The sequence below is a fragment of the Crocodylus siamensis genome, chromosome 1 (assembly GCF_052110815.1).
Source record: "Crocodylus siamensis isolate JL-2025a chromosome 1, ASM5211081v1, whole genome shotgun sequence".
NCBI lineage: Eukaryota > Metazoa > Chordata > Crocodylia > Crocodylidae > Crocodylus > Crocodylus siamensis.
In genome coordinates, this window is record NC_143395.1 from 81,125,309 (window position 1) to 81,152,980 (window position 27,672).

The window sequence follows — 27,672 nt, forward strand, 5'->3', positions numbered from 1 at the left end:
CAAGGAGATCTAAAGAGGTTATACTCCCCCTCTATGTGGTACTGGTTAGGCCGCAGTTGGAGTACTGCATCCAGTTCTGGGCGCCACACTTCAGGAGGGATGTGGACAACATGGAGAGGGTCCAGAGGAGGGCCACTCACATGATCAGGGGGCAGCAGGGCAGGCCCTACGAGAAGAGGCTATGGGACCTGAACCTGTTCAGCCTCCACAAGAGAAGGCTGAGGGGGGATCTAGTGGCCTGTTACAAACTAGTCAGAGGGAACCAGCAGGCATTGGGGGAGTCCCTGTTCCCCCAAGCACTACCAGGAATGACTACGAATAACAGTCACAAGCTGGCAGAGGGTAGATTTATGCTAGATATCAGGAGGCGCTACTTCATGGTCAGGGCGGCCAGGATCTGGAACCAACTTCCAAGAGAAGTGGTGCTGGCTCCTACCCTGGAGGTCTTTAAGAGAAGGCTAGATGAACAACTTGCTGGGGTCATTTGACCTCAGTACTCTTTCCTGCCATGGCAGGAGGTTGGACTTTATGATCTGCTCAGGTTCCTTCCGACCCTACTAACTATGAAACTTACTTTGGTTTAACAATCAGACCATAAGTTATATGGAAATTATTTCCAAATCAATTCATTTGAAGTTGTTTATGGCCAAGGACAGGCATCCATTTACCAATAAGAATTTCACTTAAATTCTCTGAAATACTTAGTGTTAGAAAAATAACCCGCATGCATTCCAGCCACCTGGCTGGGGAGCTACACAAGACAGCTCTCCAGTCCGGGGCACTAGACAGCTGCTCATTGGGCCACCCCTGCCCCTAAAATAAGTTGTCACTTGACAGCATGTCCTCTCCTATCTCTCAGAAGGGAGTAGGCTATCAAATGTAGCCCCTTTGGGAAGGTCCACACATGCAGGCACGTGCACTTCCAGCAGCTCAAATAGAAGCGGTGCAAATTTGAGCTGGGTTTTTTTGCCTCAGTGCACATGTCCAGAGGCACTTTGGTGTGGGGCAAATTGTGCCACTTGGGGCAAAATAACCCTGCCTGGCTTCTCCCGGATATGCAGCCAGGGGGAGCCAGAGGCTGAGGCCAGCATCTGCGCTGGCCCCAGCAGTATGAAATGCTGCTCTGGCAAGTAGCTCAGGGCTACTCACTCTGAGGAGCTTCTGGGGCCTCGCCAATTGGTACCTAGGGACACTACCCCATCTGCAAGCTGGACTGCTGAACCAGCCCTGAGAGCTTCCTGCACCCTCTGCCCACTCCAGCAGTCTAGCAGTGGGGGCTGCTGCCTGGCTGTGACCTCCTGCCACCTGTAACAGTATGTGGCCCCAGACCCAGATGGGGGTAGCATGGCCATTAGAGGCATCTGCACCTCTGGCTGCACCTCTGGGATAGTTGCCAGTGAGCTGTGGCTGTGTAGTTGGCCTTTGTGCGGCACTACTGCCATGTGTGCCACTGCCTAGCCATGTGGGCAGCTGTCGCCTGGCAGATGTTCTTAGTGCAGTGGCCTGCTTTGAACTGTCAAAGCATATTCTTCTGGCCCCAAGTGGCCAGGAGGTCATCCACCTCCAGCTGGGTCCTAGATGCCAGATCTGAGTAGGCTCCTCTGCCTGGGTCATGCCGCTTGCCTCATTAGCAGGAATTCTGGTGTTCCCTATTTAAAAACGGTAAAATCCCTGATAAAAAAAAAATCCCAAATTCACCTTTAAAATACCCCAAAATCCATGTTCTTCCACAATTAAAACAAAAGACCACTATACATCTATATATACATACAGATATACATACACCTATATCTATATCTAGATATATACAGAGAGATCGAGAGAGAGATCAGATCAATTTTAAAGCTGAGCAGCACTGACATACCAGTGCCCTACCGCTCCTCTTTCCCCTCACTCCCAACCCACAGGCTGCCCCCCACCCCAGTCCCCTTGCTCCAAACCCACTCAGTCCCCTGGCCAGTCTCAGCTCCCACTCACCCCACCCCCCCACCTGGCCCCAGCATCCCTGCACTCACCAGTAGTAGCAGCAGCCGTCAGGGCTGCTCAGGGCCTCATGCCACAGCCCCCGCTGCACATCAGAGTGCAGCGTGGCTCAGCCCTGCCACCTGGCACCCACGCTGTCACATTGCAGGATTAAGCCTGGCTCCGCAGGGCCCTATGTGGCACCCCATGCTCTCTGGTAGCTCGGGGGTAGAGGCACAGGGCTGGTAGTACATTTTGGCCCCGTACTGCATATTTGCAGCATGGGACACATTTTAACAATCCCAGTGTGTGGTTTGTGGTGCTGCAAAGAGATTTGCAGCACCCCAAACCATATATGCTTGCCTCAGAGGCAGATTAAGGTGTACTGGGGCCCTGGGCAAGCATAAAATTGGACGGCCCCTCCCCCTCATGGGAGCTAGGATGCAGGGTGGGGAGAGCGGCCCACCACCCCTTCCCATTCTAGTGCTGGTGGGGGAGACTTGGTGGACCACGCCAGGTTGGGGGGCACATGCCCGCCTGTGCTCTCTGCTCCCACTATGGCCAAATGTACACACACACACAGAGCCCAGCCCTGCCCCCACTCCCTCCAGCCCAATTGGGGGAGGGGCCACATTTCCAGCTCCCAGGGAAGCAAATGTAAAAGCCGCAGTTTTAAACTTGGTGGCAAAAATGGGTACCGAGGTTAAAGCTGCGGCTTTCGCTTCCCTGATGATGAGGATCCTGGGGCCAGGGCCCCAAATTGTTAGGGGCCCCTGGGCTTATGACCAGCTGGCCTGTGCATTAATCTGCCTATGACTTGCATGTCTGGATATGCCCCATAGGGCCATGAATCATTGTGGTGGTTCATGGTAGCATGTAAAGCACAGGGGACAGCAAATCTGACATGGGGTAACATCCAAAGTCCAGTTTTCAACTCCTAGGACTTTGCAATCCCTGCTTCTGCTGAGCAGCTGGCAACAAGGGTGGCAACAGGAAACCAGTGGGCAACCGAGTTTAGCATCAGTCTCCTCAAGCCCAATTCCTGGCCTCTAGAGCTTTGCAATATGCACCCCAGACTGACCAACTGGGTGGTGGGAGCAGCAATGAGAAACTGTCAGAAGCTGGCAAAGCACCTTCTCCCCCTCAACCCCACAGTGTGGACTTTCCACAGTTTGGGGAAGAGACTTAGGATGTGGCTGTTGCTGCTCCCCCTTTCCTCCCAGATCATACTGGGGGAGGAAGGGAGCAGGGAGGAGGATGTATACAAGCATCCATTCAAGTGAGAGAAACTCTGATGAGATCTTCTAGGTTGATATCTTCTCCCAGAAGGGGGATATTTTCCTGAAGAAGAAATTCAGTGAATGCTTGTACACTTCTCATTTCTACCAGGAGAACAGTGATTGTCACTGTAGAAATGCAATAGGCATATATGACCTACATTATTTCTTTTCTAAAAGTAGTATTAAAGTCCCAAATATACTCAAGCCATCTGACTGATTTATGATTTTCTAAAGTAAGTATTATTTTTACAGGACCTGAATGACTTCCCAATTTTACAGGAAATTGGGAAGAAGCATAGAAAGTAAGGATTGGAAGGGACCTCAGGAGGTCATCTAGTCCAGTGTTTCTCAACTGATGGGTCACGAAACAAAAGTGGGTTGCAATGGTATTTGAGAAGGTCAGGAGGAAGTCCCAGAACAACCCATGAAAGAGTCAGTTTCCCCTTGCAGACTGGCAGCATTTCAGCCTGCAAGAGGCTGCTTGGGATAATTGGAGGCAGCGGACACACATGCACCTGCACGAGCAGATCCATGTGGCCACAGCATACAGTGAGGCCAGATTGTGAGAGTAGTTCCAGCCACTGGACACAGGTAAGTATATGGGGAGAAAGGGATGGAAGTCTAGGGGACTATCTGGAGGGCTGGTGTGTGTGCGTGCGTGCGTGCGTGCGCATGCACATGTACCTGCCGGTGCTAGGGAAGGTGGCCAGGTGTGGCACTGCGAAAGGGCAGGGAGAGCAGGTGGGAGCAGTGGGGAGAAGGCACCTAGCCCTTTAGTTGGGGAAGGAGCTAAGGGTGGTCCTTTGCAGTAGAGAGCTGTGTGCCTGGGCTGGTGGCATGGAGACAGTGCCCATGCACACAGGGACCTGCATTTGCTGCTTGCACTTCAGCCTAAGCGGACTGTGGGTTAGGCACTGACAGGGCTAGGGGGCTGTGGGTCAGGACAAGCCATCAATCTTGGCAAATGAGTCCCAGTATGAAAAAGTTTGAGAATCACTGATGTAATCCAACCTCCTGCTCAAAGCAGGACCATCCCCATGGACTAGATCATCTCAGCCAAGGTGTTAGAAAACTAAGCCTTAAAAACCTCTAACTGTCTAGCTGGGTCTTAAAAACCTCTAGGATGCAGATTCCACAACCTTTCTGGGTAACTCGTTCCAGTTCCTTCGTTTGAGAAAGTTGTTCCTAATATCTAACCTAAACTTCCCTTGCTGCTCAAGGGAACCTAACTTCCCTTGAGACCACTGCTCCATGTTCTGTTATCTGCCATGACTAGGAACAGTCTATCTTCATCCTCTTTGTAATCACCCTTCCTGGCCCCTAGAGCCAGGCTGTTATTAAATAAGAATAAGAATGCAAAAGACCATTTTAGGTACTACTCTCATGTATCATTTGGCAAAAACTGTGAAAAGCTGATGGTTTGTCATCAACAAGACCAAGGTTTTGATAAAAATTTGCAACATTTGTGTTTTCTTATACCAACTAGCATAGGTAATATATTTGCTTAATTGCATGTTCTTCCTTGCATGTTCAATAGTTCCTCATGTATCTTAACAGCAAAATAAACCAATATATAATATGTATTTCCAGAAAAAGGAATAGTGAAATGAGAGATTCAGGTCCCTGGAAGACATTAAATACATTGCATGATTAAATATATAGAAGCAAAATGTGTTAATCATGCAATAAATTACAATATAGTACATATTCAAACCATTTATCAAACAACTGAAATGGCAAACCTACCACAAAGATGCTCTATAATGGAACATCTATGGTTTGCATCAAACTAATGTGAACATGAGACTCATTAGTTTAATGATGCACATATAAAGTTCTTGGCTCATACAGAGCTTTGCACCAGTAAGCCAGACACCTCCTATGCAAGGCTCTTACAAACATTCCATGAACCATTCAAAGATACAGAGCACTAAGAGAAGGGAGCAGGAAACTCCCTGCTTCTTATGTGCTGGCAAGTTGAAAGGGAGGGTGTGCAGCCTTGAATCAGGAAACTGTTCCCTAGTACTAGTAGCCTGAGTTGCAGCAAATGTGTGATGGGGTCTGAGAAATTTAATTTCACATCCCCAAAATTATATCCTGCTGTGCCAGATCTTGATAAAATTCCTGAGATCCAATTGTGAGATTAAATTAACATCTGCCAAGAGTCTCAAAATAAATCAACTTCTAAGACTTTGGCAAGGTACTTCATTAGCTGATGGCAGTAATTGCTCTTAATCGGGGGACAACTTTTATTAACTGTTAACAAATACGTTGTTAAATGGGAAAGAGAAAAAGAGATTAACAATATTTAACCACTTTGGAAATTTAAAAATTTCAGTCTAAATGCTAAAAAATAAGTTGTACTTATTTATTAATATTTTTTTAAAGAACTTGAAATGCTGTGAGAAGAGAAATAGCTGCATCAGAGAATAAAGACCTGTCCAATGTATAAATGGTTCCATTTATAAAGCAACAATCTAGAAAACATAACTACATGTAATATAGTTCAAATATATTAGTGGACATATACCTTATTTGTGGTCTTAATCCCTATAAATGTCTGTCCAAGCGGCACAGGTCGAAAACGAGCATCAAAGTAGAAGAGTCCAATACATGGATTGACATGAAGAAAGTTGGCAACATCAAGATAATTGGGTAAAGTAGCTGACAGGCCCAAAATCCTAATCATACTCTGTGTTGATTCAACCTATAAAAAATTTAATAAATCATTTAGATATGAATAATTAAACAGCTTAAGTTAGGTAATAGTAAAAGTAAATGATTAAAAACATTCCTTGTAAAAAAAATCAGTCATATAAGCAACAAACTTTTTAAGTGCAAGAACATCAGACTCAGGTTGGCAATTCCTGTATCATCATTAAAACACTTCGAATATACATTCCTATTAAATCATTTTACTGTACTTTTACTAATGTTTATAGTGGTTTCCTGGCAAACACTGATGTCTGCCAAAACAATGACTTTAAAAGGGATATCCAATTTTACTGGGAAAGGTAAAGAAGAGATACATTAAGTGTCATTTTGCACACAATCCAGGCTAGACCACAAGCCTGAGTTTACGAATGCAAAAAACAATAACCAAGGTAACCTAGCAGAGCTTTATTTAGATGGTTAATTCATTTAGAACTACGGACCTACTTAATTTGTAGTTTTGTGGATTTCACAGAAACCATGAAGTCCACGAAATCAATCAACAACAAAAAAACCTTAATAAAAATCAAATGCTAGCTCCACAATGGGAGCCAGCTCCCCCACTGCCAAGAGGGGAAGGCACTGGCTGGCAGGGTGGAATGAAGGGCAGCAGGCAAAATAGCAGCTACCCCCTCATCCTTCCTCCCCCTGCCAAGGCCAATCAGTGCCAAGAGGCAGGGCTGCACAAAATGCAGCCAGCAGTCAAGATGGCAGCTGCACCCTCGCCCCTCCTTCCTGGCCTAGGTCTCTCCACCAATCAGCATGGAGGAGAGAGGCTCCCATGAAATCAACTTTATGGTGTGATCAACCTGCAAAGTCCTCCCATAATCTAGATAGTCTCCTATTTTAACTGAATTGCCCCGATAATATTTATTCTCTAATATTCATCCATACGAACGTCTTTTCTGTGCAGAATGTTTTGATGCCTGTCATCACATTAGCTAGTGCTTCATGTGATACATACCCTGTCTTTATAAACAAAAACAATTGTTAAATACAATTTACTTTACTATTCAAGTTTAGTTTTTCTAAGTTAAAGCAATATTTAAAGGAGAAAATCAGTTAAACATTTTTTTAAAATTGTGAGTTTGCATCATATGCTTTGTATTATGATTTCAGGAGTACAGTAGAGGTTTAAAGATTTTTGTAAAAGTAGAGCCATACAGAAAAATTATGTACAATATTCATTGTTCCATGAACCTGGAAAGATGAGGACAGAACAGTCTTTTGCTAATTCTCAGCAGCACTTGAAGCAGGGAAAACATTCATATTCTGAACACCTGGTAGTTTGCAGAGGATAAAAAAAGGGGAGGACAGGATTGAAATTCAGATTTTGGAGGAGGGAGTTTGAGGCAAATTAGTCATCCAAGAATGTATTACAGATGAAAAGTTGGAAGTGGAGAGGTATTACCACTTAACGATTTAGCTTCCTAAAAAGTTTGCTATATTCTTTAGAAGCTCTTGAAAGGGAAGTTGTGCAACTGGAACAATTGCTGTTTGATGTTTAAATACTTGTAATAATATGAAGTAGCTTTTTCAGCGGAAACTGAGGGGGGGGGAACCACCAATCCTCCTCCTACTATTTTGCAGATATAATATGGAATTATCTACTGCCTGTGTAGATCTCATCCTACTCATCCTCCCCCTCACCCCCCAAGTTCTCTGGATAGTCTGCTGGACCTCCAGCCCTTGCTCCCTTTATACTTATCTGCGTCTAGTGGCTGGGGCTGCTCCCACAATGTGGCCTCGCTGTATGCTGACCACATGGATCTGCCCATGCAGATGCATGTGCTTCTGCGGCCTCCAAACATCCCAACATTTTTTTTCAATGACTGGTTAACTGAAATATGGCCAGAAACACATAATTTTGTGAAAATTTCCTCCCATTCATTTCTGAAAACCTAGTCTCTTCCTAACATATCTTTTAAAAAATGAGTCTTCATTTATCTGCTATAAAGAATCTTTTGTGGGTGTGTCAAAATGTGTCATAAGAGTTAGAATCATAGAATGTGATATTTAACATGGATTTTTCTCAATGGAATAATCCACATAATTTAAAGTAGAAAGACAAAAGGTACAGCAGGGAAAAGAAGGGGAAAAAGCTGGGGGGGAGCTCAAAGGTAGACACTCTAGTGATAGTAATGCAAAGTAAAAAAAAAAGAGGCAGTCTGTAAAAGAGGAAGTAGCTGAAAATTGTCTTCCTGATTTTTACCTTTGCCTTTCCCCCCCTTCCCTGCTTTACCTTTTGTCTTTCTAATCTCTACCTATATACATACTCACTTGACATCCTGCCACACTTTTAGCTTCTCTCATTCCTTGGAGTCTCAGAACAGCAGACTCTCTATGCCTGAAGAAGTGCATTTGCACCCGAAAGCTTGCTAAATTCTTTTTTCCAGCTATTCGGTTGATCTAATAAAAGATATCACATATACTTAAAAAACGTTGCCTGCCTAAATATTTGTGACAAGACAAATAGGAGCTAGATAAAAAATAACTTCTCAGAAAAATGAAGAAAGGTTTCTTTCATGCAGAACTCCCACTGATCTGGTATATACAAAGTATTAATTTATCACCCTCATGAAAAAAATATCTGTTAAGGCAAAGTGTTTTACGAGGTGGTACAGTAATAATCATGTTACTGTTATGGGCAAATTAGGTGATGGAGGTGATAAACACAACAGTGTAGGAAGTCCACTAATTGCTCCTCCTTGTATTTCGCATGAAGTTAGACAGTCCTAATGGACTGTCATGTCCTACAGCAACTGGCATCATTCATAATGGCCCTACATTTTATCCTGTCCATCACAGCTTTGGTGTCATCTGTTCAGTTACCATCAGGTCTTTCAATTTTTAGGTTCTCTTCCATCAGGCCAGAAAACAAATTCTTCTCCAAAGAACTATCTCTTGTCCTACAATCAAAGAAATGCACTGTCCTTTACTGAATGTGTCTTTGTAAAATAAGATGGTAGCTAATCTTCAGAAGAATTTACTCAATATTTTTTTTCCAGAGACCTATAGCAGTCTTCAATTAGCATCTAAGCTTAGAGGCATCTCTCCCTCTTCTCATTTTTTTTTTTAATGCCCAGGATTGAGAATCATTGAGTCATAACCGAGAAAACTGCCAGCTTGAAATCTCCCAGTTTATGATCTACAACCTTTTCAACTTGTATTCATATTCTACAGGGCTTCATATGTAATAGTCAGCCTCAATTTGATGTCTTCTTCACTTGTTTCCTTTTATTTTTACCACAGAAGTTTTCAAAATGTACCATCATTTCAGTAATTTCCCTACCAGATATCACCTTGTTCTTTGAATCATGCTCATCATTAAGCAACATAATCTTTGTCTGCCTAATATACAATAAAATCTTTCTTGGCACTAACTACTTTCACTCTGCTTAATAATGTTTGTGGTTTTCTCATGCCTCCATAAATAAGTATAGTGTCATCTGTATGCTATAAACTGCTCTGCAACAGCCTCAAAATTTAAGTGCACCTTGAAAAACTTGTAGTTTTCAGAATACATGTTGAAAAACTGCTTCATCCTCAACAAACAAGCTGATCAAGCTGACCCATCTTTTTAAAAATCAATGCTTTTTGAAAACACACACAACTTTATCAGCTTTATATGTCTAGAAAATTCCATTATGCACATCACTTCCCTCAACAGCTCATGATTAATACAGTCAAAGGCTTTTGTATCATCAAGAGAACAAATACAAGAGGTACTTTAAATTCATGACATTCTTCAATAAGTTTGTGTAGGTTAATGATTTTATTCCTTTTTCTTTTCAGAAACCACCTCTCTTGATGGCTACTATCTCCTCTCTTCTTAGACAGCCTATTGTTGATAACATTAAGATTTTAATTGCATAGTTTATTAAACTGGTAACCCAATCATCTTGCACTCTTAAGTGACCATTTTGAGGGACTGGTAGAAACACAGACAACTTCCAACATAGACAACTTTACAAGACAGTCTTAAAAATCCAGCACATACTGGCGTACCCTTCCATAAGCTCACATCTCCTTCTCCACAGCCCCATTGCTATGTCAGCAGCCATAATTAATTTGCCAAACATCATCCTATAGTTCATGTTTAATGGGTAGATAGTCTAGTAACCAACTGCTTCCTATCTATTAGATTTTGCTGTTCATTATAATTCTGCAAGTCTTCCCATCTCACTTTCATATCTTTACTTGAAAATCAACAGGAAACCATGATAATTGTTTACAATGCACTTGGTTGCTTTCCTTTTCCCTGTTATCTATTTATAGTATTAAAACATACTTCATATAATGTTTGTATTTTCCAATCATTCTATATCGCTCTTCAATGTATAAAAAATGATCTTATTTATTTCTTTTTAACAAATCTCAACAGTTAGATTCTGCAGGTTATCTAGTCCCTTGGCTTTGACCTTTCTGCATGTTGTACTAGGTGTCTTGCCCTTTCCATTACCCACAGACATTTTTTATTTTTTTTGTTTAGGAATATACAATTCAGCCGTATCCTTCACTACTTCCTCACACCGTTATAAAAGGACTCGAGTACAGAAACATATACAGACAGAACTCAAGCTTATCCTTTTATTAAAGGTCAAAAATAATATCTTCTGAATAACAGGAATATAACAGATATACATTCAAAAGTCTTGCATCAGGTAGTTGGATGAAAAAGCACCTTCCAGGTAAACATGTACAATAGTAAAAAGCCTGAAACAATGGAAAATATCCCTATTATTAAAGAGCTTAGTTTCATGAAGTAAATTATACTCTAAACGAGAAAATAAGATCATTCAACGGGAGATCACTTTATACATACTGACACTGCTGCAATACTAGCACTGTATCTGGCTAAACTGCAAAAATCAGAAGCTTGAAAGAAAAGGTAGGGCTAGAAGAACTAGTAAGCCCAGCTTCAAAATGCTGGGGACAGAGAGGCAGAAAGAAGTGAATAAACAGAAGAAATAATTTATTATGAAAAAGAAGGTCAGGAAGAAGGAAAAAATGGCTAAGTGGAATAGGGTAGAAAAGCTACCAAGATGAGAAGAGATTAGTATAAGACAAAACAGATGAAAGATCCACTACACAAATTCCCTATTTACATAGGTGCACCAAGCACCTCTATGAGGTGGTTGTAAAGACATACAGTACTTCCCCAAATTTGGTAGATCTGGTCAGACAGTGATGTGCAGTGTCTAATGTGGCAGGTAACTATTATCATCATCTAATTTGAAGCAAAAACTGACACACTACTGTTCCTCATGTACAGCCTCACATTGACACATAAGTCTGTTTAAGTAATATAAACAAATACCATATCCAAGAAATACAATATAACCAAGCTGATTTAAATTTACAATCCAAAACAGATGACACTGTGTAGCATGAACTGAACTAATGTAGCTGATGTTAACACAGAGTGTAACAATAGTGAAATGTAAACACGTTAGTCTTGTTCTGTAAGTAACATGAAAACTCCATTTTGTATTCTTTTGCTTGACATAAGTGAATAAACTCTGTATGCCCTTTTATGTATGAGTGTATGTGGAAGGGTGAACGGTGAGAGAATGGCATAGAGACAGGAAAAGAAGATTTAACTGTGTTTGTAAGCAACAAGGAGCCAAATGTGTAAGTTCCCGGTCAGCAAACTAATTAATAGATGGCTGAAGAATCCCTTTGAGGCCTAGGGCACAAAGGAGATAACGAGGAGGTGGAATGTACACATGCTGCCAGATGGGCAGCAAGGACACTCCAAGGTTGAAATATCAATTTTTACAACCAAACTGACCTTGGGCTGAGATAAGCAGAAGGTGGATGAGAACCAACTACAAAAATAGAAATTGGGTATAGAAAAACCCCAAAGTGCAAAACAAAGGATGCCAATTCCCATACAAGAAGACTCTGGAAAATACTAGGTTGGGTAAATCTCTCTCAAGTGCTTTCTTTGGAGCACAGACACATCTGTTCACCCCGCTCCAGCTGCTATCTCCATCTTCTCTCAATAGGCCTGGGCCAGCCCCTTTTGAACAACTGCTGCTGATAATTATAAGATCTGAATGGAATGGTTGTTTTGTGTATGTCTGTGTGTAACGATGTGTATGATGATTTGTGTGTGTATGTACAAGTGATGTGTCCGAACCTCTATGTCTAATTCATAAAATCAATAAACATGGCATTTTGCCTTATCCACTTTTATAAGGTCTTGCTCTTGATTTGATAAATTGGCAATTCAAACTAACAACTGGTATTCAGTTAAATGTGCTCTCCACTATACTTGAAAGCATGTAAACTTAAAGAGTTATAGGGAGAATCCATTGAATACTCTGAAGCAGATATAATCATGTGATAAAATTTGCAATAAGAACTCAGTATTTCTAAGGCTTTCTTTTTACAACTTATTTATGCATCAAATTCTTTGAAGCCTTCACTATGTCTTTTTAGTTTGATAATAAAGCTCTTATAAGCCTTCAGAAATTAAACTGAATCAAAGAAAGGAAGGCCAAGGCACAGATGGAACTGGGGCTAGCTTCCCAGATTAAGGACAATAAGAAGTCCTTTTTTAAATACGTAGGGGGTAAAAAGAAGGTCCTGGGTAATGTGGGGCACTTGCAGGACGCCATGGGAAACTTGGTCGTCACACCAGACGGCAAAGCTAACGTGTCTAACGATTTCTTTGCCTCCGTCTTCCTAAGTAGGGACCAGAACAGCCACCTCCCTGCTGGGCCCTCCTCGGGCCCCAGGGGAGGCACACCTGGGCCACGGGTTAGCGAGGATTTAGTTAGGGAGCTTCTGGAGGGGTTGGACGAATTCAAGTCAGCCAGCCTAGATGATCTCCACCCTAGAGTTCTAAAGGAACTGGCCGAAGTCATTGCAAGTCCCCTGGCACAACTTTACGAGCACTCGTGGTGCTCTGGTGAGGTACCGGAGGACTGGAAGAGGGCCAACGTGGTCCCCATCTTCAAAAAAAGGCAGGAGGGAGGACCTGGGAAACTATAGGCCAGTTAGTCTTACCTCGATCCTAGGCAAGCTGTTCGAGAAAATTATGCTGGAACACATCCAGGAGGGGCCAGCAGGGGACTGCATGCTTAGAGGCAACCAGCACGGGTTCATCAGTGGCAGGTCCTGTCAGACCAACCTGGTGGCCTTTTACGATCAGATCACCAGATCATTACATGCAGGGGTAGCAGTGGATATAATCTTCCTGGACTTCCAGAAGGCTTTTGACACTGTCTCTCACCCTGTTCCCATTAAGAAACTGGGGGCCTGAGGTGTAGACACCCACACAGTCAAACGGGTCCTCTGGAGGGCCGCACCCAGAGGGTGGTAGTGGATGGGTCCTTTTCAACCTGGAAGGATGTGGGCAGTGGGGTTCCGCAGGGCTCCGTCCTCGGGCTCGCACTGTTCAACTTCTTCATCAGCGATTTGGATGAGGGGGTAAAAAGCACCCTGTTCAAATTTGCTGATGACACTAAGATGTGGGGGGACGTGGGCACATTGGAAGGATGCAACAGGCTACAATCAGACCTCGACAGGTTACAAGGGTGGGCAGACAAGAATAGGATGGGTTTCAACACAGACAAGTGCAAGGTGATGCACCTCGGGAGGAACAACCAGCACCATACCTACAGGTTAGGGAACTCCCCTCTTGTCAGCACAGAGGCGGAAAGGGATCTGGGGGTCATCACTGACTTCAAGATGAACATGGGCCGGAAGTGTGGAGAGGCAGCAAGGAAGGCCAACCGCACCTTGGCATGCATCCACAGATGCATCTCAACCATGTCCAAAGAAGTGATCCTCCCCCTCTATGCGGCACTGGTCAGGCCGCAGCTGGAGTATCGTGTCCAGTTCTGGGTGCCAGACTTCAAGAGGGATGTCGACAGCATGGAGAGGGTCCAGAGGAGGGCCACTCACATGATCGGGGACAACAGGGCAGGCCCTATGAGGAGAGGCTACAGGACCTGAACCTGTTCAGCCTCCAAAAGAGAAGGCTGAGGGGGGATCTTGTGGCCTGTTATAAACTAGTCAGGGGGGATCAGCAGGCATTGGGGGAGTCACTGTTCCCCCGAGCACCGCCAGGAGTGACCAGGAATAACGGTCACAAGCTGGCAGAGGGTAGGTTTAGGTTAGATATCAGGAGGCGCTACTTCACAGTCAGGGCGGCTAGGGTCTGGAACCAGCTTGCAAGAGAAGTGGTGCAGGCTCCTACCCTGGGGGTGTTTAAGAGGAGGTTAGATGAACATCTTGCTGGGGTCATTTGACCCCAGTATTCTTTCCTGCCATGGCAGGGGGTTCGGACTAGATGATCTGCTCAGGTCCTTTCCGACTCTAGGAACTATGAAACTATGAAAAGAGTTGCTATGGATTCTGGTGTATGTAACTGACAAAACCTGCAATTGTGTGTGGGAAAATAACAGCTTATCTTGTGTATGTTTTGTATTGTAGCATTATATATGCCTATACATAGAGGACACAACTATAAAAAAAAGTATGGCCATGGTTGGATATTTTCTAGCACCATATGCTTTTAGGACATAAACGATAAGAGTTTAGGTCTGAAAGCATCCTTGTTTCAGATTCTGAATCCTACAGTGTACAGATGCCTCCTGTTTGTCATGCATTTAAAATGTGCACCTCACATTACATACACCAGCACCCCACTTCCCGAGAGACCAGGGCAAATCTTTTTATCTGTCTTTTCAATTGTAATTTGATCAGTTTTCTCATTCACACTAACTAAAAGAAAGTATTTATAGAATCAATGGTAATAAAATTTAAAAACATCACTTGGACAATTTAACTCTCTCACTGAATCAAACAAGACATACAACACTACTCTTTCTACATTATTATTTTCAAAGACAGGGCTGTCCAACTGGTGACCAGCAAGCTGCATCCAGCTAATGTGTTAACCCTGCATCCAGGGTTAATGTGCAGTCTGTACTGCAGATGCAGTGGCCCAGGTCTCTGGAGCAGGAGAGCACAGTAAGTAGAGGCCTGGTGAGCTCACTGCCCATACATGGAAGTGTTGAAGAGCTCAGTGCGACATGCAGTCCCCAGTCAAGCTGACGTTGGCAACTCTATTGTAAGGAATAATCTGAGGTACAGGAGGCTAGTCTGGGATTCAGAAGACCCAAGATCTTTCCCTTGATTTTCCACAAACTCTCTCTGTGACCTTTGGTAAGTCCCAATGAATAGGTCCACAAAGAGTTTTGAATTAGGTGCTGAAAATCTTACTACATATGGTGAGAGCAAGACTTAGAATTGATATTCAGAACATGCAAAAAGCTGAGTGGGCAGATATATAAACTAGCCAGTAAGTGATGGTGAAGAGATGGGTGTATGTATGTAATTTGCTTAGGTTTTTCTTCTTACAGGTTTCTCTCTCAAGCAGCTCAGTTGGGTGTCTGTTCATCACACATAGTTACAATGCAGCTTGAAGACTATAAGAAGGGTACTTGGCACCCGAAAGCTGGCAACAATCTTTGTTCCAACTACTCAGTTGGTATAATAAAAGATATCATATCTACCCAAAGAATAAGGTGGCCATCATAGAGGACAGTCTGGTTGTCCTCTATTGATACGAAACCAGACGCCTTCATGTCCTCTATTTTTCTCTTTAAGAGAATGTGGCTCCACCTCCACCTCCCTCTTCTGCAGAGTGCCATAGGTTCAAGATGAAGTACTTGAAAAGAAGCCACATGTGGAATGTATTAGGTCTGTGTTACTAGTTAATCACTTACACAATATCATTAAAAGAGCTTAAATGGATAACTATTTAAATGATAGTTACATCCTTAGTACAAATTCTTTAGTTTAACTTCTACATAAACAGAGTCCTATGGGCATTTGAGCTGTAATTTCATAGTATTCCCTATGAAATTAAATAATAATAAAATAATATTCCCTATTATCCAGTTCATGTTTAGGGCACTCAAACACGCTAAGTATAGACACTCAAAAATCTGAACAGTTTCAATCTTTGCAGGTTAGTCTAAACTGCGTAGATTAAACCAATAAGCAAGCAAACAGACATTCACTTTTGATTCTGAAAATGCAGCCACATGCCTGCAGTGGCCCAGGCCAGAAGCTGGGGGGCGATTGAGCACACCTGCCTGCTCAGCTGGAGTAGACACTTTGGACCAACGCTAGTCCACCTACCCTGTGAGGAGAGGAGGTTGTGGGGGAGATGCAAAGTATCCTCCGATGCTGCCAGACTATGAGTTAACTTGAATCTGGAGGGGATTTGGGATTAAACCAATTGAACCTAAATCAGTAAATTCTGATACTACATCCATCCTGGTTTATCTTATACTGCTTTCAACTGTTTTGAAAGAGGTTTATACACACTGAACGTAAGGGCTAATTACAGATATTTGGGGAAATTAAACTGGATCAAAATGGTTGCCCAAATCGGATAAATCAGGATGCGGGGGTTAGTAGGAGGATAGGGGGTCCAGCAGGCTGGAGGGGATCAGGGGATCTACCAGGGGTTGGGGGGAGGCACAACCCATGAGGGGAAGGGAGGGCAAGCCCAACCCATGGGTGAGGTGGGCAGGGCAAGTGCAAACTGTGAAGGGTGGGGAGGCAAATGTGACTCATGGGTGGAGTGGGAGGGGTTGGCACAACCCATGGGTAGGTTGGGCGGGGGCAAGCATGACTCGCGGATTGGTTGGGGTCCCCCCCAGTGAACCTACACCTCCATCTCTCCTGCTCTTTCCCCCACTGGGACTTACATACTTAGCTCTGGCAGTGGTGAGTGCTGATTAAAGCAGCTGCACAGAGCAGCTTGTGGGATGGGGGTTGGGACGGATGGCTGGGGGGGCAGGGAGCAAGCGTGGGAGGGCAAAAAATAGCTCAGTGCCAGGGTCGGGGTGAAAAAAGCAACCCTGGGGCTGTGCAGGAAAAGTGTACAGAAGTTCCATTCACTGATTTGACCTAAATCGTGTAAGCTTGATATTACATGGATTCAGGTTTATCTTAAACTGGGCTCTGCAATTTTGAGACCAGTTTGTATGCATACAACTTCCGTAACGTTACATATTTAGACAGACTGCTGGTCACTGAGACTGGCTTTGTAAATGTGAGGACAGCATGGGATGAGTTGTCTAAATTGGGCAGCCATTTTGAACCTGATTTAATCTCCCCAAACGTCTGCCCTGTTGTGTTACAGATTTTAACCAATTTCTGACCACTTATATCAGTTTACATGTAAGTTCTGTCCCTAGCCATAATGGTTTTGTGTGGTTCATGTAAGTGCCAAGTTTGGATATAGGGCTTAACTACATAAGAAACTAGTTAATGCTGATATACACACCCAGGTAACTATTTTGCTTTATCTCAGTGTAAAAGTGGCTTTTCATGTGTTTTGCCTGAACAGCTGTTTAAGTAACATTTTCTGAACGAAAAAAGCACTCTTAGCTAGAATCAGTATCACAAACTGCCTATAATACTGAAGAAAACAAAGCCATAAAATGGATTTGCTTGTAACAGAAGTCTTTAAGAACAGCATTGTGTGTATATACTCCTAAAACATGGGGCAGCAGAATCTGTCTTTCACTCTCTTGACAGGGACTAAAATACAATGTTCAGAATAGTTGCATTTGCTGCAGCCCTACAAATACTGAAAGGTCAGCAAGCATCACCTTATCCATGATTTTTTTTCTATTTTTAATGATAAGGTACCAAGTTTATTATAGGAGCTGGCGGTATTAGCTTCAACTATACAGTCTCTATCCAAAAAAATGGTCCACCAATAGACTAAAATTAAAAACTCTTCTCTGTCAGGCCTTAGTCAATCTAAGAAAGGATGGGGTATATATGTTAATCTGAAATCAAAACAGAGAGGGGCTTATTAGGCACTAGCACTCTTGAAGGATCAATAAATGTAATTATTTTAACTATTTGTAGCATAGAAAAGGAAAACTTACTATTTTACAACAGCTTAACTTGTATCAGCTCAGAATATCACCTGATTAAATTCTCAGCTGTAATAAAGAGCTAATAATTTAAGAGGCTATTACCATGCTCAGTGAATGCACTTTCTTAGAAAAGATTTTTCACTCAGGTTGCCACATTTATTATCCCTATTATTGCATTAAGTCTGGAAAGCAACAAAATTTTACTCTGCTCCATTATCTTACTTTTATATCTACTCCATTATCATATTTTTGTAAGGGTTTTCTGCCTCCCCTCTTCCTTCCCCCTTTGCTTTTTTGTTACTCCGGTAAACAGCTGAATTTTTTCACCCCAGGTAAATTAATAGCATTTGCAATAATCAATTTAAGTAATAAATTGGGTCAGATGTTTGTGTGCGTTTGTGGGACGGGGACCCAATTGGTATGTTTTAACTTCTTTTTAGAGTCAGTTTTCTAGTCAATGGTATGTTTCATATCTGTTTATATTTTTACCAAGTTGCTGCTTGCAGGAAGAACAGTGGCTAAAATGATAGCAGGTTACAATGCCCTACACGGAACACCAGCAGACCAACCAAAGTATTTATCTGGTTTGTTTAGAGACATCTCATATACCAGAATAATATAACCAGAAAATGTTACCTTTTTCTTTTGTATTCCAATGATAGACAGAAAAAAAAAAACCTGGAGGAAGGTCTACTGCTCACAAGGATAAACTTTTGGATGAGTCTTGAAAAGGGAAGGGCCAATAAATATAAAGGTTCCATCACAAAGCAGCTTGTATATTAGACCATATTTCAGAATAATAAGACATGAAAAAAACCAGGATTCTGGATTTAAATATATATAGAATTCGTGTGCATGTGTGTGTGTGTGTCTGTGAGAGAGAGATATATATAGGAAAGAAAGAGGATATGTGTGCAAGAGTTTGGTTTCTGGGAAAAGGTGGTAGTAACAGTAGTTTATTTACAGCTTTTGCCAAAATAGTACAATAAAATGAGATTATCCTTTCTACCAGTTTACACAAAATTAAAACAGAATATAGCATATGATGTGATATATAAGAAAAGGCAAAATAAAGCAGTGAATAATAAAAACAGAACAGGAGAACTCTATTTGATTTTAGCCCTTATTCTTTGTGCAAATAGCACATATACAGCTAAGAAGTATACAGCAGGCTACAAAGTATTAGAAAGAAACCAGATTGTTTTTCTTCATAAGAACAATATTTAATATTTCCCAATAACGGAAAGATTTATTTTCCTCTCATTTCTTACAAAAACAAACAAGGCCACAAACAATGACTTAAGTTATCTACCTCATTCTTCCCAGAAGAGCACATTCTGTCTGAATACAAGATCCGATACCACTTGCCCATGAAAACTGCAGATCTCATTAGAGCAAATTTCAATCTACTAATGGCCTCTTGTTGTTTTTAGTTTTGCACCACAGATTTCAGGCCAAAAAATGTTTAATTAATCTTAAAATGGGGAAGTCTGAGACATATCCATCTGTATGCTAGCATCTTTAATTCTTATATTATATCTAGTTTTAAATACAGAGGAAATATTAGGTCAATGAATTTCAGTACATTTCCCAGGCCATGTGTCTGGAGGAGAAAATAGATGTCGTTTAATCATCCAGACCAGGGTTTATTTGGCAAAGGCTTCTAGAACACACTTCCCAGGCTATCTGGTAGGTATAAAAGATCTAATTTTTATCCCGCAATTTAGAGCTCTTAATTGAGCTAAAGTGCTCACATTTATCAGTAAGGTTACAGAACACATAAGCCCCCCACACTGCAAAATGAGGTAGATAGAATAGCTACAAAGGCAAAACCAAAATGCGTGCAGTGGTGTGGTTGTACCCTGCTTTGATCCCTGCTCTATCAAAACTTTAAAATAAACTACCTGGAAGAAAAATGTGTTGTGTTGTATTGTATATGATTATATGCACCTTTTCAAAATTCTAAATCAGCCCACAAAAGCTGCATTAAAAAGTACTTAGAAAGCTTTTCAATTTTTGGGTGGACCATTGGGTCAGCACCCCAGAGTTTTTCTTCATACAATCAGATGGACTGTACCTTGATCTACAGACTCAAAGTGCTTCCAGAACAGCTCTTCTGAGTGCTCTGCCACACATTCCAATTACAGGTGGATAGAAACCAGCTATAAAGTTACTATACAATCTTTAAGCACTAATTTTATAACTGGCTAGCTTTTATAGCTGGACTGACATTTTTATGGAATGATAATTACTTTGCATGTGAGGCCGGTTTAAATTTATTGCATGATTAACAAGTAAAGTATGATATTTAATACATATAAGGGCTTAGTCCGTCTGTGTGTCTATCCGTAACGCTCTTGGGGGGTATGGCTCCCAGCGGCATGTGGCTCCAGCTAGTGCCGTGCATAGGGCAAACTGCCCATCAAGAATGATGGTGGGGATGAAGCAGAGAGGTGAGTACCACTGCCCCCCCCCAGCCCCACTCCTTGGAAGTGGTGGCATGGGATGGTGAAGAGAGACAGACTGGGATGGCAGAGCGCCACCATGATGGCAGGGACGGAAGGAATGTAGGGGTGAGGCCTGTGCCATGGGCTTCCCCCGCTGCTCCTTGGAGGCAGCAGTGGTGTGGGCTGGTGACAGCATAGCACTAGCCTCACCCCCCCTACATCCCCAATTTTGTCGGCAATTCCCGTGTGTGTGTGTGTGTGTGTGTGTGTGTGTGTGTGATTAAAATCTGCCCAAAGCTTGCTTTGCTTTAGTATTTTTCCCCCAAAGTGCTTATTCCAGCTTGGCTTTAGCTGTGTGAAACAGATGTAAAAAAAGAGTCTTAAATAAATAGGCAGAAATTTATTCAATTTTGAAAATTAAGATGTGATAATTAAAATACAATCTAGATAATTTTACAGTAATAAAGTTTAATTAATGGCCTATACTTAAGCTAGTACTGACTATGGAAACTGGGTAATTTATCAATTTCTGCCAATCCTAACTTCTTACTGAGCACTGCAGACAGTGTATGGATTAAAAGAAACATATGAATTCATATCACTTTAAATTACTACAGAGAAAGCAAAGAGTATAACAGAACTGCACATTGTGAAAATGTCATTCCTAGCCTCATCCTATGTGTTACGCTTGACAGGAACCCCTAAAAGACTGTTAGGAAGAGTAAGAACAGTCATAATTTTCTTTGAAATATTTAGCTGACTGGGTAAATCAGCTCAATTTTTTTCTTCATAAAGTGATATCAACGTAAAACATTTGTGAACATCATCAAGTTACCATAAACCTATGAATGGAAATATATAATTGCACATTTACAAAATCTTAAGATTCATCCACTTAATTAGCAGGACGGCAAAGTTTATACATCTTGCCTTGAAATATCACACATCCCTCTGGGTCTCTCTTTATACATCTTGCCTTGAAAGATGGCAGCCACCCCCTCATCTCCCCTGGGCCTCTCTGCCAATCAGCACTGAAGGGTGTGCTGCATGAAGAGCACCCCCCCTTGTCTCTCCTCCCCCTGTGGCCTCTCCTCCAATCAGTGAGGAAGAACAGGGCCACCATGAAATGACTGAAGAATTAGAGCTTTAGGCTTGATAAACGCTTGGTCAGGTTGGGGGAGGGTGGGGGTTGGGGAGGGCTTTGTCTTGGATTCAAGTACTAGCTGCTCAGCTGTAGCTTTGGCTCAGGCCTCAAGGCTAAGCCAGGGCCGAGCCCAGGCCAGAGCAGCTCATTTCACGGGGGGGGGGGGGGGGGGGGGGGGAGGAGGGGAGGACAGGCACCTGTGGGGAGCAGGAACTGCAGTCTTTCCCCTACCCCTTGCCACTGTACCTGTGCCTGCTCCCCCACATCACTTGCTTCCTCTGCTTCGTGCTCCTCCCTTACCTTCAGCTGTGGCTCCAATCTCTCCAGCCCCAAACAGCCTGGTCAGGAGCTACCACTGGCTTGGCCAGACTGAGCTGGGCTGCAACAGGGCCAGGGTTGTGCTGCTGTTGACTGCCCTGGGCCAGAGCAAAGCTGCAGCAGAAAATAGAGTGAGAGGAAAGTAGGCAGGGAGTGGGAGGAAAAGCTGGAAAAAAAGCAGGGAGTAAGAAGATAAGGCACAGGCATAGGGGCAAGGCAGCAGGGGGCAGGCATAATGCAGAGGAGTAGGTGGCAAGGTGGCAGGGGGTTCATGGTAGGGGATGAAACAGGTACAGGGGCAAGGGACAGAGGAGTAATGTCTAGATCCCCACCACTGCTTTCCCTGCCACAGCAGTGGAGGGTATGAATTTAAGAGGACCTTCTAGTAATTAGATTCTCTACATGGAAATATAGAAATTATAATACATTCATGGATATTATAACAAAGGAATGGAAATTATAACAAATTTCTAATTTCCCACTTAGCGAAGCTAATTACCAGGAGGTCAGGGGGGTTGTTGTGTTGGATTTGGGTAAACATAGTATTCATCCTGTGGCTGGGAGTCCTGTCCATTGAGTGCTGGTGCAGAGAGAATCCAGGATCATGATACCGGGCCCCCATTGCCCCAGAAATAATGCATGATAGGATCTGTTGCAGGAACCCCACAATCATGCCTTGTGCCATACATGTGTGGAATGGCAGGAAGCACAATTGTGAAGATCCCACATCAGATCCATCATGATTTCACTTGTATGTCTGCTACAGGCTAAGGTGATAAGGGCAGCAGAAGAGCATAAGAACAGTTTAATAGCAGAATACAAGAGAACAATAAAGCAATCATGGCTTCTAGAAGTCTTAAATGACCAACAAGCACCAAGGACAGATAGCTGAGACCTAGGAGTAAGAAAGGTACATAATATCTTTAATTACAAACCACTGATTCTTTTCCTGTAAGAGATAGTGGTAGACAAGTTACCACAGTATTCGCAATAAATCCATATATTCATATAGAATTATTTTCCTTAAAAGGTTTTTTCTTTTCTACATCTACATCTTATTGCCTGTTTAAACTGGGAACTGTTATATGAAAATAGGTGTATATAGGAAAAAGGAAAAGCATTATTTTGTTCTCTCAATGAAACCCTGCTATTCCATTTTGCAATTAATGCTGCTATACGGTGACTAGCTTGAACAGTTTCATATTTATTCTTTCCTGACAAAAATGAAAATTTTCTAAGAGTTTATAAACTCTATACACTTGGTCTAGGGTTTAAGTTCCCAACCACCTGCCTAGATGTTATATAATCAAATGTCCCACAGTGATTATTCTTTTTGGAAATTATAATTACAAAATAAATCATCATAACTTTTAAGTATTATTTTTAATTTCTTCATCTTGAAGAAAAAAATTAATTTTTATACCAACCTACTTTTCTTTAATAGATAACCAGAGATAAGAAAAACGCAACACAGCAAACCAACCCTATTTCATTATCTTTCAATTAATTCAGTTACATGCGCTTTCAGGGCTTGTTTTCACTCGCTCTCTGTTTTAGTTTATTTGTTCAAGAGAGTCTGAACACATAAGGAAGTGATCAGTGTTAAGCTTCTGAAAAGGGTAACAGACGTTTCAGCTTTTACTTTGGCATTATGATGCAGGTTTCCCTCGATTTATGTGGGTTCTGCATGTGCAAATTCACTCTTATGCGATGACTCTATTTATACCAAAAATTCGTTATATGCGAAGTAAATTCACTCTTATGCTATCAGTGTGGTGGAAGCCCACAGTCAGCTGCTTTGTGCGTCACATTGTGGGAGTGACATGCACCAAAATATAGTCTCCTGTGTGGATCTGTGCTCCTCAGTTGTTGTCTGCGACACGTTTCTGTAGTTGCCATCCCCATCATAACAACGCCCTGTGCTTGTGTGTACTGTCTGATGTTGATGAGTACCAAAATTGTCTCGTAAAATTGGTAGAAATGGATCTGGGGGTCAGTACAGTCAAGGTTTTGGAACATATCCCTATTTTAACATTTTAAAGTGTGCTCCCTTTATGCAAATTTGAGTTATGCTGTTTTTCAGGAACACGTGTACAGCATAAAGCAAGGGAAACCTGTATCTTTAATCATAGAAAAACTTATGGATAAACTTAGGAATTATCACATAAGCCATGAACACTTGGGAAAGAGTTTTACCAACATACTGCATGCATACATCAAAGGAGTTAAGATTTTCAGTGTAGTTTCCATTTGGGAAGCAAGGGTTTTCTTTTTAACATTACTAATAATGGGAAACAATTTTTCCCATGCTTCCACTAAAGGATAGTAAAGTTATTGTGAATAAAGTCCATGTATATGGTAATTTCCTCATCTGTAGTAAACAAAAATGGTAAATGGCAAAGTAAAATGAAAATGTTACAACTGTAGAATCAAAAAGCATAAACTAGAATTGCAATTACTAGAAATACTACAAAAACGAAGGACAGCTCTATATAGGATTCAATTTATAAATCTATGGCTCTTAAATATTCCGTACAGCATGCATTTGTTACTAGGCAACCACCTAGTTCAGTAATTTTATAAATGAGTTTAATTCTGCTACCACTGAATCCTAAAAATATTCTGATCTCAACAGTCTCTACTTCTAGCACATTTAAAATCAAGCAGTACTTTGAAAAAGAAATGAGGAACAGTCTTTTTCATTATCGTGCAGTGTCAGAAGCCATATTTTCCTCAGACAGTGTGCTAAGCAGGTGTCATTTTGCCTGAAGGAACAAAAACGTGAATTCACTTACTGATTAGAGAAGTACATCAGTCCTGTACAATACCACATTTCAAATGACAAAGATGTATAACATTGTGAATTTATTGTTCAGTAATTGTCTTGGTCTTTTCACAGAGCATATATGAATTGATCAGGGATCTAGTTTAATAGATGTTGATTTACATTTTGGGGCACTGATTTATATTTTACTACGTTTTGGAATGCTATAGATGTATGAGAAGACTGAAATAGTGTTAATATGGTAATAATACTCAAAAAAAAGCCAAGCAGAAAGACCCAGGTAACAAGCCTACAGTGTTTAGTCAGATGCAAGTCCCAGGTAAAATAATGGAAATGTGAGACAAGATTTAATGAACGAAAGAAAGAAAAAGAAAGAAAGAAAGAAAGAAAAAAGGAAGGGAGGGAAGGATAGAAATATAATTAATACTAAACAATATGGGTTTATAGAATAGGTCTTGTCAAACAACTCTGGCTTAATTTTTAATGAGATTAAAAGTTTTCTGATGAAAGCAATTGTATGGATGCATTTTAGACTTTTTAATCTTATGATCAAATAATCTTATATCAATGTAAATATAAATTAAAAATCATCAATGACAAAACTGTAGTGAGAAAAATTTGCAAAGTACTGACTGCTGCTGGTTGCATGGAGAAGTTATTCAGAAAATGTGGACTGGTCAGTAAGCTAAACTGAAACAAAATGTATTTGAATTTCACCAACTGCAAGGCAAATAAAGAATAAAGACTATATGAATAAAATAAAACCATATTCTGGGTCACAGTGGGCACATCTACAAATGCAAATAGTCCAGGAGCAGTTTATTCTTGAGTAAACTACACAACAGTAAACTCTGCTGGGCACGTGTCTATAGATGCAGGGATGTGGGAGCAAAATTTTTGCTCTTAGCAGCAGACTGTTCTTGCTCCCCAAGGCCCTGCAATAGGCCCCTGCAGCAGCAAGGAAGAGTTCTAGCCCAGCTGCCAGGAGACAGCTGTCTTCTGACAGGGGCAGGGACATTGTTCCCTGCCCCCAGGAGCTGTCTGTTGCTGGGAGTGGGGACTGTTACCAGAGCCTGGGTGGGGCAATGTCCCCCTGTCCTGGCAGCAGGGAAATCCCAGGCCCTGCTCTGCAGTTGGGGGGCATGGCTGGGAGATCCACATGCTGGGAGATCCTTATCTCCCAGCATCAGCTCCGCAGTCTTGGGCCCAGCGCTGGGAGATCCTTCTCTCCCAGATCATGGGACCCAGGCTGGGAGATCCTTACCTCCCAGATCATGGGACCCAGGCTGGGAGATCCTTACCTTACCTCCCAGATCATGGGACCCAGGCTGGGAGATCCTTACCTCCCAACCTCCTGCTGCCACAGGGCCCGGGCTGAGACATCCTTCTCTCCCAGTGTCAGCTCTTAAGTCCTGGGGCCAGCACTGGTAGATCCTTCTCTGCCTACCCAAGCCCCGTGGTCATGGATCCAGGCTGGGAGATGCTTATCTCCCAGCACCAGTTCCACAGTTACGGAAAATTCTCATAGGATTTTTAACAAAACATTGCCTGTATATACTAAAGGAGTTAAAAGAGTGCAAATTTCTGTTTCATAGTAAAGGATTACTTAATCTAGCAGCTTAATCTGATAAAGTCTACCAAGTCTGGAAATTCAGTCCAAAGAAATCCAAACTAGATAAAAAGCAACTTTAAGAGCTGTTAAACTGTTGGACCAAGCTATTTAGGGAAGTGTCAGATTCTTCAAGGCAAGAATGGATGCCTGTCTGGAAGATATTATTTGGCCTAAAAAATTATGCTTTAATCATTCAAAATTATCAGGCTCACTACAGGGATAACAGGATGAAACAGAATACAGTGTGCCTGAGTAAATTACTTTTACTATGTGGAAGAAATTTAGCAGCTTGTGATCTATGGGAGGTCAGAAGACATGATGTAATTGTCCCTTCTGACATTATATAATCCAGGATTGTGCAAATAATGACCCACAAGCTGCAGGTTAATTTGTGTCTCCCAGGCTCCCAGTTGGCCATCACTCCCCCTAGTCACTCTACCAACAACAGGGCCTAGGGTCTCCAGGCTCGCCTTTCCTACTCCTACCTCCTGAGGATGACCAAGCAGCTTGACACAGGAACTGAGGTGCCCATGTCCAGGTTGACCAAGGTTCAAGCTGGTGCAGCCCCTGGCATGAGGCCCTGGCTGCTTAGAAACTGGACAGCCCCATTACAACCTGCAAAATCTTGTAGCTTGTATGTGGTATATCTCTTTTTTGTATGGCTTCAGATATGAACTTTCACATCCAGGAGCCACTGTCTGGTATTGTTGCTCATGTGTGGACTCAACTGGCTCCATCTGGGCATTTGTAAAGATTAGTAGAAGCATTACCAGCAGATGGAGGGAAGTGATTATTCCCCTGTATTCAGCACTGGTGAGGCCACATTTGGTACACTGTTGTCCAGTTCTGGGCCCCCACTACATAAAAAATGAGGATAAGTTGCAGAGAGTCCAGCAGAGGACAACAAAAATGGTGAGGGGTCCATGGTACACGACTTCTGAAGAGAGGCTGAGCGAATTGGGCTTATTTAGTTTGGAGAAAAGAAGACAGGGGTGGGGATTTAATAGCAGCCTTCAATACCTGAAGAGTGGTTCTGAAGAGGATAAAGCGAGACTGTTTTCAGTGGTGGCAGATGACAGAACATAAGACCCAGGAGGATAATTTTTTCTTTCTTTCCTTTTAACTTGGGTTGCTATTATATTTTTGGCCCACTCTCCTTTCCTTTCCTTTCCCATGTCTTTGTGACAAGGTATTTAGCAGAATTCACAGATTCCTTGGAATCTGGCACAGCTGTGTCTTAAGCATTTCTGCTATGGCCCCAAACTTTTGAACTCTGGGCTTCTGGCCATTCACCCAGTGTTCATGCCACTGGAGCAGGGTTCATTACAGGTAACATGCAATTAAATGGTTAGCTGCATAATTAGTTTGAGAATACCTACACACCTATCAGGCCATAAAAAACACCAACCAGGTATAAAGTTAGACCTCAAATATGTGTACTAAGTTTATAGCTGGTTACTATTGAGCTTTAACTTGCACATGTAGCAG

At 42.2% G+C, this 27,672-nt stretch overlaps 1 protein-coding gene across 3 annotated transcripts in view; it reads right to left on the minus strand.

The window, feature by feature from the left end:
* The window catches only part of ASCC3 (activating signal cointegrator 1 complex subunit 3), a 560,200-nt gene that overhangs the window by 304,262 nt on the left and 228,266 nt on the right, over positions 1-27,672 (minus strand). For all 3 annotated transcript variants that reach the window (XM_090037230.1, XM_090037224.1, XM_090037218.1), the window contains one exon: positions 5,773-5,949. In XM_090037230.1, coding sequence (XP_089893356.1) covers positions 5,773-5,949 — 177 coding nt within the window. The remainder of the gene's footprint in view (positions 1-5,772; positions 5,950-27,672) is intronic.